General features: G+C 35.0%; 1 protein-coding gene across 1 annotated transcript; it reads right to left on the bottom strand.

The window, feature by feature from the left end:
* Positions 1–674: 674 nt before the first annotated feature.
* On the bottom strand, positions 675–9,830 carry LOC147847281 (THO complex subunit 2-like). Its single transcript, XM_087339362.1, has 10 exons — positions 9,580–9,830; positions 6,572–6,697; positions 6,458–6,499; positions 6,285–6,344; positions 6,130–6,192; positions 4,235–4,315; positions 4,050–4,124; positions 3,447–3,494; positions 930–998; positions 675–826 (listed from the first exon to the last, which is right to left on the bottom strand). Exons 1-10 carry the CDS (start codon positions 9,703–9,705, stop codon positions 689–691), a joined length of 828 nt encoding a protein of 275 aa, XP_087195488.1. The 5' UTR covers positions 9,706–9,830; the 3' UTR covers positions 675–688.
* Positions 9,831–10,166: the final 336 nt, after the last annotated feature.

Here is a 10,166-nt window from a genome sequence, read left to right as displayed (position 1 = left end):
ATGATTTCTTACACAGTTTGAGTTTAGTTACTTCCAGCCAAATGTGAAGCATTATCTAGGTTTTGTGAATGGGTATCTTTAATTAAAATAGGGACATCCACGAAGGTTCGAAAAATCATATCTGACAATGATTTCACACTCTTTCCATACCTTTTGTTTGCAACAACATATTTCACAATCTCCTCACATTTCTCTCTCGATTCACTTTATTCCAGTATTTATTTCATTTGACTTTTGAACCTGTCATTACTTTACTACAGCATTTATTGCATTGTTTTTCCCTCCGCTACTTTACTTTAACTCATTATGTTCCTAGACATATTTTATCGCCTTTCATAATTGCATGTGTTACAGACCCTATTCTTATTATTTGTAATTAAAGGCTTTGTGCCTCACTAAGAAATACAATTCTTATTTACTTTATTTTCCTGCTGCTGCTAGCATATTTGGCATCTTACTCCTATTCATAACAGTTTTCTGACAGAGTGGACATGACGCATGATGTAAAAACTAAGAAGTGAATAATCAAGAATACAGTCTTGACTATGAAGTGAGTTCATGGTTGGAAGAAGGTTCTAGCTTAACACAATATGCCCATGAAAAACAATGTTACAATTCATTATTTTACTTAGCCAACCATGCATAAACAATAATGGAAACCAATGTTACTCTTAACCAAACAATATACTTACACGCTTTCGAGATCAATAAAGTTTGCTTTGATTAATGTAGCAGCCAATATGTAAAGTCCATCTGGCACATTATCCTTAACTTCTGGGCGTTGATAATACTGGAACTTGAAGCCCAATATATGGGATGTGTGGGACTGTACCATTGAAAACAAGACTTTTCATTGTATAACGAATAACAAAGTGCATCATCTCAAACGTATGAAAAAACAGAATTTAAATGGTTGGTTGAACCTCAACCTTGGGAAACAAAGGAATCAGTTCCAGAAATGCAGTGTTATCTGGTTGCAATTCATAACACTCCAGAACCTACACAGCACATATAAAAAATATCAGCCATCTTTAACGAGAAATATTATTCCATACGATGGCATTAGATTAACATAACAATACCACATAGAACAGAGCAGCATGCCAAATAGAATAGTCAAATCCCATTTACAAAAGCAAAAACTTCGGTTGAAATAATCAAATAGAATTATAGCCTGATTCCCTCTACCTTGGGACAGTTCTGTATATTGGCCAGGTTATATGTGCCCATACTCAGCTTTTCTGGGTCTTTTGACTTTCTAATTTCTCCTTTAATGATATGACATTCATTTGCCTCCAAACTAAAATGATACTAATGTTTTTCTCTAGGGCCAGCATGTAAGAAGCTGGCCACAAACATCGCATAAAAATCTTGTACCAAAACACTCATCGCACCAGTATACAATAGATATTTTATTCTCCCCATGAATGCCAATCTTTGAATCCATAAATATGCATGAGACTTATTAATGTCTCTTAAGACACTAAAATGGTATGCATAAATGGTGTCTCATCTGGAGAATAAAGCAAAATGAGTATTTATAAATCAGTAAAATAATAAAACTGGGGCAAAGATATTAGATGTGCCTACATGCACCATAAATTGCTCCTGCGCAATTTATTACATGCACCATAAATTGTACCAAAACACTCATACGCACCAGTATACAATAGATATTTTATTCTCCCCATGAATGCCAATCTTTGAATCCATAAATATGCATGAAACTTATTAATGTCTCTTAAGACACTACAATGGTATGCATAAATGGTGTCACATCTGGAGAATAAACCAAAATGAGTATTTATAAATCAGTAAAATAATATAACTGGGGCAAAGATATTAGATGTGCCTACATGCACCATAAATTGCTCCTGCACAATTTATTATTAACCCTTTAGAATATTGTGATGAAGACCCTACTTGTACAATCCTTGATTGAACTGTAATATGGGAGTGGGACAAGCGATAATGCTAAAGAAAATTTTGGCAGAATGATATAAATTTGCAACCATAAAGTTGTCCTCTGACCATCACAACATTTGTAAGGGCTTATGACAGATCTCAAAACAGCAGTTTTCATTGCACATAGGCCAAATCAAGCCTATTATCACTGAAAGACCAAAAACGCTTCCCTCACTTTGAAAACCTCACCATCTTCAATAGGCACATGTGAAATCTCAGGAAGGCAGAAGTTTCAATCATCTATGCTTAAAATGTGAAATGCTTAGCTAACATGTTGTCGGGTACCTTAGACAATTTTATTAATTTCGTTATATTTATTTAGTCTGTTGGTTTCAAAGATGAGAGAATATTTTAGGATGTAATCACTTGCTCATCTCTGAGGCTATTTTGGCCTCTTAAAAGATGTCAAATTATCTTTCTCCCCTCTTTTTCTTCCATTCTTTCTTTTGTTCTTTCTATATCTATAGATTTATTGAAAGAATAGTACCAAACATTGTTGGTCTTCATATTCTATTAACTTGTGGAGTCGGCCAAAGCCTTATATATACAGGCAATGGTGTCTCCTTTTTACACATCCTGATAGACCAACTGGGATATCCTTCCATAATTTGTAGCCAAGTATGCCTGTGACAATCTGCTACTAGAAGCCTATGAATTGCCTCTTGTATATGTTTTCTGTGAACAAAGTGAATGTTATAGGCAAGACACCTAGGTGCCAGTACAAATTTTGCATTCTTGTATTCATAATAGAGGGTGGTGAATTGTGATAATAATAGCCAGATTCAATGAGTATAACTGTCCAAATAAATCCCTTTAAAGGTTAACCAAGCTCAGAATTCCAACTCAAGAACTTTTGATGGAACCCTCTCTTAAGTTGGGTTTACACTGCACAGCTTTCTTGTTCTCCACAGTAAACTTATATGTGAGTTGTATCCCAACACAGCCTTCAATCACACATGCAACAACAGACTTGGGATATTATCTCTAGACATAAGGCTTGGATGGACAACAGTAGCCAATGTAATGTTATATCCACATGTGCATATTTTGATGAGCCACTTTTTACTTCCCATAGCATTCTAGGTAAGTTGACTTGTAAACAAGGAGTGGTATGTGACATTTCTTGTCACTCTCAGACCATCATCCACTTCAATGGTATCAAGGCTCTCTTGTAAGGATCCTTTGAATTTCAAGATATAGATCTGGACACTGAGGAAACTGAAAAAATGAGCCAAAATTATATGGATGCACCGAAATGTACTTGAGCATTTGAATCAATCATAAAAGTTCTGTATATTTTTTATTGTCTACAGAATCATTCAACAGCTTATTTGATGTGTATATGTGTGCACGTACATAAAATTCTCTGATGAGTAGGTTGAGTAAAAAAAACTTTACTGCATCAGGTCAGAACCTATTACGTAGTGGGTAACCTAATAAGAAGTCAATCAATAAATTCCAAAAAGTTGAAGCTCACTTACTATATCACACACACGATTTGGATCCAAGTCGAAATGGCCAATCAAAGACTGCATATCATCACCAATAACCATAATTAAACCTTAAAAACTGACACAAAAAACTTCAGAGAAAGCATTTTAAAGAGCATAATATAAAGCTAGAAATTTTCGTTATCATGCATCATTTTCTTCTGTAATCATCTATGCTAACTAATACCCTAGTGCCTACATCTCAAACTCGATTACAGCTTGCAAATCACCAGTGACAGTAGAATCATCCATAATATCAAAGATGGAATTCATGGATATCTAGAAAATGTTGACAACACCATATTCTTGCTGGATCCTTTATTTCACTCACTTTTACTTGCACCATATTCTCCTAGTAGTAGTCCACATTACAAGGACATCTTCTATTTGTTTTCTTGTAAGTTTTCAGAAGCTTTAGCGACTCCTTTCAGAAAGCCCAAGTTCTAGATTCTAGCATAAAAATAGTTCTAAGAAAAACTTGATTTTATTGAATTTCAATTCATTAGTAATCATGAAGTAGATCAACTTCAAAGCATGACTATTCATTAACTGCCATAAACAAAATCACAAGGGTATGTAAACTATAAAGGAAACCTTGATAGTGCTTATCACAACAGGAACTGTCTGCTTAATCAACCCATCCTGGCCCCTCCGAATTAAGAGTGTACCCTGCTAGATCCATCAAAAGAAAAAGAAAACGAATGAACCTACACAAAATCAACTTTACCAAAAATAAAGCATCCATTAACTCAGATTATGTCCCATTTCATTATTCATACCAGCTTTGCATAGCCTTCACTTTCCTCTCGTAGAAGATTGAACTTTGTCTGCTGATACAGCAATCGTGTATTAACTCTAACCTGGAAATAAAAAGTAGAGGATTTTGTATTTTCCTATGAGTGCTTACATAACAATGGGAATGTACGACAATCAAAAAGTCATGTTGCTCTTAAAATTATAAGTTCTATTGAGAGTGGAACTTCAATCTTAATATTAATTCAAACACCTCTAGCTTCTGTGGAGAACTAATCAACGCTGTTTCCCATAGCATTTTCACAAGTATATCCCGAGAGCAGAGAGAGGACACCAGGAAGAGAATACAAAAGAAGAATGATACAATACAAATGGAAGTCATAAATATTTTCTCAAGGCAAAATTGTGCAACAGCACAAATCTAGTGCACAGCATAAAGTGTTCTGTATACAAAATGAAGAAAGAAAAATGCAAACACAAGATATAAACAATAAAACTGGCTACAGAGTTCAAAGTGATCAAGATGATACAAGTATAGAATAGTCTTATTTCTCTATGGTTTCTTATGTGCTGGTTCTCTCAATAACCTGAATTTCTTTTGTACAACTAATGGAAAGCCTTTTCTAAGAAAGAAAGAAAGAAAGAAAGATATATTAACGTCTTTTAAGAGGCCAAAATGGCCAATAAGACCAAATAAGAGATTACATTTTGAGTGTTTTCTCGTCTTTGAGAACAAATCAAAATAAAATAAATATTACACAGTAAATATAAATGTAAATAAGATGAAAAGAGAAAAAACGAGGGAATCTGGTTTTTGGCACATGTGAGATTCTCAAGTTAGGTATATTGTAGCTTTTGTCTTCGAAAGATCTCTAGCATAGGTCGATCCAGAATGGAAATGTCTCCGAAGCGATAATAAGAGAAAGATATATTAAAGTTTTTTACAAAGCCAAAATGTCATATAAGACTGAATAAGAGATTAAATTTTATGCACACATGTAAATCAATTAAAGAATTAAAGACGAGTAATAAAAAAATAAACAACAGAGGGTAAAACTAGAAATATGTAACTACAAGAGCACAGTACACAAAAAAATCATAACAATTCATGCATATTGTGAAGTAGATCCTATGGCCAGTATTCCCTACCATGTCAACATGAAACGACACATTGCACTTTTATTGCTCATCCACAGAATGATGAGAAGGCGTAGAGACGAAGGAAGTCTACTGTCCAGAATAAAATAAGAGAAATCTATTTCAAAACCATATAGGAAATACATACAAGCGTCCAGACAATACAGTGAAAACATGTGTTTGTTTCCATCCAGAACTATGTATAAATTAATAGCCACATTGTATGATTTAAGTTTCATATCAGTGTCTAATGCAGGAGTTTCCCTTTCCTATACATGACAACCAGAACACATTTTTAGAACAGCAGAAAATACTACACTCCTTTCTTCAAATATAGGGATATCTCTTCTAATAGGATTACTTAAACAGGACAATTAAGACACATTACATGATTAAATTCTCAGGTTTCAGCATAGATAATCACACATTATCAAGTATCAAGTTTGCAGATTCAAGAATCTAAAACATGATTGGCCACATCAAATGATTAAAGTGGTTTCTAATCAATCAGACTTTATGATACTTATGCAGTTAATACATGGGCATAATTAGCACTTAGGATGTGATATAATGATTCTTGAGTAAGATGTCCTTTATTTTTATGTCCATAAACTTCCAATAAGAAGTAGTGGAGCATGAAACATTAAAGATAAGTTATTCACAATGCAAAGAAGACTCATACATCAAATTCAACTAGATTCAAACAAATCAGAATACATAAACACCAGGTGCTGATTCCATCTCTATCTTAATACTGCACTACGGCATGTAAGCACGCACTCACCTCCTTTGATTTTAAATCAGGTGCTTTAATTTTGATCATTTCTGCTTCCCATAGAAATTCTGCCTAAGAAACAAGCAAGTACACCAGAAATCAATAATGTATAGATTACAGGACTGTCACAGGAATTTAAAATGACATATATATTACTCAGGTACCTCACAACGCTCCTGAAGCAATCTCACACTAACAAGTCCATTGTCAACCAGCAACTTAGCCTAAGATTACATGAAAAAAAAAGAACTGAAACTTTATGGAAACGAAAATTTAGAAAATTGATGGCTTGATACATCATTAGGAGAGATAAAATGAAGAACATAATCCACATTACCAATTCAATTAGTTGAATCCTCATATCTCCAGTTAGAGTTAACTGCAAACAATCACAGTGATATTGGAGAGAGGAATAGGACAATCAAAGAAAACAACAGAGATTCCTACATACCTCCTGGCCCATATGAGCAATTGTATCTGCAAGCAAGGATGACTGTTCCTCTTTTATTACAGTTTCAGCAAAGTCCACAGAATCCCAAGCAAGTCGAAACTTATTCAGAGGTAAATCGCCACGAACCTATGAACATTTTCCATTGATAATTAGCAAACAATTGCATCTAGTTCTATTGTGTCAATACTTCAAATTAGCATTCAACCCTTCATAACCTGTTCTCCACCTCAGAAAATCAAGCATATAACAAGTTCACATATTCAAACAATCACATCACCTCTGAAAAGTGAATCCTAATTACCATAACAGAAAATAGTTTTCAATGTCACAACAATTCTAAACTGATTGAATGATAATAAATTACATTACTGAATTTGGTATACTTGCATTATAATTTTAGAATTTTTTTCATGATCAACATTTGGTTAATTTGAATCATATCATACACTAATAACATCTGGCACTTTCTTGTCGCTCACTTGACAACTGCCCCAATGATAAGAATATCTGCTTCATCACATGAAATATCAAGTGAAACAAAAGGAATATCTAAATCATTGTCCTCAGATTAGTTCATCAGAACCTGATATGAAATAATAGAGATAAAGATAAGCAACTTCCTGATCAATTAAGGTTCATAGAGTAGTATCTAATGTAGGCCACCTACAATGGCAAACAATTATATGAAACTTACAATTAATAGGAATCATGGCTTATTGTTAATTGGAATCATTGTTTACTAATCCGGCATTTTCCATTATTTCTGATGTCTCACATAATTAAGGGTTCTGGAGTCTGATATGGGCAAGACATTTAACCTAATAATCATAGAATTACAGGAATATTGAATCGCCATCCTCAGATTCGCCCATCATGACCCAATATTAACTACTCGGGATAAAGAGAGGAAACTTCCTGACAATTTGAGTTTTCATAGAGTAGCATCTAATGTAGGCCACCTGCTTACCCAAACAATTACCTGAACCCTATAATTAATAAGAATCATGGCTTATTGTCAATCTCAATTATAGTTTATGAATCCAGATTTGTCTGTTGTTTCTGACGTCTCAGGTAATTACAAGTTCTGGAATCTGATGTGGGCAAGGCATTTAACCTAATAAGAACCACAGGAATATCTGAAGCATTGTCCTTAGATTAGTCCATCAGGACCCGATACAAAATATTAGAGATAAAGATAGGCAACTTCCTGGCAATTTGAAGTTCATAGACTAGCATTTAATGTAAACCTTTAAACCAAACCATTTGAGGGATTTCAAGCTCAAAACAAATGGCTCAAGAGATCTATGAACCATTATGCTGCCATTTAGTTTCAGCTCAAACAGAATTATTGGCGGCTGTACACTCAATTTTCAATTTTGCACAAAAGAGTTATTTTTTTAACACTCAATAGAAAACTAAAATCTTAAAGAATTGTTAAGGTTCAAGGTTAAAACCTCATGATATATATTACATCATTTATAAAGTTAGTCATTAAACCGTTACACTGATAAAGGCTCAAACTGAACCCATCAACCCCCCACGCCAATCTGAACCCGAAGTGAATCATTTACAAATTTCAAACCTGAACCAAAATGAAACGGTTGAACCATTAAAGCCACGGTTTTGCAGCTCAAATTTGGCTCAAACCAAACCGTTGCTGATTCCTATTGAAAGTTAGGAATGAGGACATCTATGTTAATCTGTTTACTTTGGATAGAGAAGGAATGGATAAATCATGCTCACTTCTGCATTTTCATTTGTTTCAAATGAGCATCAGAACCAGAACAAGGCCATTCTTTGAGCTGAAACTACAACTCCAAACTTTTATCTGATTTTGTTCGTTACACAACTTGAAGTCTCTTCAAACCATCAGATCAGGCTCTTAGATTGATTCTTTTGGGGAAATTTGGACTCCACATTCCTTCTTAATCTGATGACACTTATGATATTTTAATCTACTTTTGAAATTCACAATTTCCCATAAACTTCTGAAATAATGCAACTGTTCACCGATCCTTCTCTTTAGTTTTCTTTGAATACTAGCTACTTCTGGACCATTTCCTTCTTTTCATCAAATAAAGTCTGTTTTTCCGATTCATAAGAAAGAAAAAGGTTTTCTCTCCTTAAATATGAGTTCATTCTCTTCAGCAAATAGAATCCAGTTATCATCTTCATAAGAAAGGAAAAGTCTGCTTTCCTTGAAGACAAACTACTTCCTGACCATTTCCCTCTTTTCATCGAATACTGTCTGCTTTTCCTATTCATAAGATTAGCAAAAGCTAGCTCTCCTTAAATATGCGTTCATTCTCTTCAGCAAATAAAATCTGTTTTTACCCTTCATAAGAAAGAAAAACGTCTTCTTTCCTTGAACATGGGCTACTTTCCCGCCATTTCCTTCTCTTCAGCAACTAAAATATGCTTTCCTTGAGCACGACCAACTTCCCCATCATTTCCTTCTCTCCATCAAATAAAATCCCCTTTTCTTCTTCATTAGAAAGAAAACATTGTACTTTCCTTGAGCGCAAGCTTCTTCTTCATCATTTCCTCTCTTCAGCAAATGCAATCTGCTTTTCCAAGAAAAAACTATCTGCTTTCCTCAAATATGAGCTACATTCTTACCATTCCCTTCTCTTCATCAAATAAAATCTGCTTTTTCTCTTCATAAGAAATGGCATTTTCCCTTGAGTAGGAGTTGAAGTTTTGTTTTTCACCATTTCCTTCTCTTGAAACGAGAAAATAAAATCTGATTCTCCTCGTGAGACACAAAGCAGAATCAAAGCTTTTTTTTCTTAGACACGAGTTACTTCCTTATGATTCCCTTCTCTTGAAAAAGCAAATAAAATCTCATTTTCTACAGGATAATGAAAGGCAGAAATGAAGTACACGTTTTCGAACGCAGTCTACAGGATTGCCATGTTCTTGTCTTCGAGCAGAGAAAACAAATAGGGGAAAGAAATTGCGACAACAGAGCAAAGGAAAAGGTAAAATAATAGGAGAAAGGCACTCACCACAGTCCAGCAGAGCTCGTAGATGAAGCGTGCAGGAGGAACTTGAACATGGAGCTTCTGAGAGCTTGAGGAGGTCTTCCAAATACGAATGAGCTCCTCGCTGACATGCTTCCGTTCCACGGCCATTGCCGATGAAGAAGAAGAAGAAGAAGAAGAATCGGAACGAGAGCGAGAGACAACAGAGGGAGGAGGAAAGCTGTTCGCGGCGTTTTGCTTTTTTTTGCTTGTTCTGGGAAATGGTTCCAGATCAGAGAGAGAGAGGAAGCTTTCGTGGCCTCTTAGTCTGTCAGACGGACAGAGGAACAGACAGAGAGACAGAGTGGAGTGGAGTGGCTAAACAATTCTCTCAAGAGTCTGATTGATGAAGAAGGAGAAGAAGGAGAAGGAAGAGAAGGAGAAGGAGAAGGAAGAAAGAGAAGGAGAAGAAGATCGAGAGAATATATGATGAGAGAGCAAGGATTTTGTAGTGTGTTAAGTTTGTGTTGTGTTGTTGGGTGTTGCTCTCTTCTGCATCTCTGCTATCCAAAATGAAATTCATCAGAATGGTCTAACTTGCTACCAAATCATAATATAGGCCCGCCTGGCGA

This window comes from Azolla caroliniana, unplaced genomic scaffold (genome assembly GCF_043228905.1).
Source record: "Azolla caroliniana isolate FFs.n. ecotype wild unplaced genomic scaffold, voAzoCaro1.0.p SCAF_1250, whole genome shotgun sequence".
In the NCBI taxonomy this organism is placed as follows: Eukaryota; Viridiplantae; Streptophyta; class Polypodiopsida; order Salviniales; family Salviniaceae; genus Azolla; species Azolla caroliniana.
This window is presented reverse-complemented; position numbering and strand designations above follow the sequence as displayed.

Coding starts and splice junctions, on each gene's coding strand:
- LOC147847281 (XM_087339362.1), bottom strand. CDS start 9,705: ATGGCCGTGGAACGGAAGCATGTCAGCGAGGAGCTCATTCGTATTTGG. Junction 6,193..6,284: donor TGCTTCAGGAGCGTTGTGAG/GTACCTGAGTAA, acceptor CTTGTTTCTTAG/GCAGAATTTCTATGGGAAGC. Junction 4,125..4,234: donor GTGAAGGCTATGCAAAGCTG/GTATGAATAATG, acceptor TGGATCTAGCAG/GGTACACTCTTAATTCGGAG.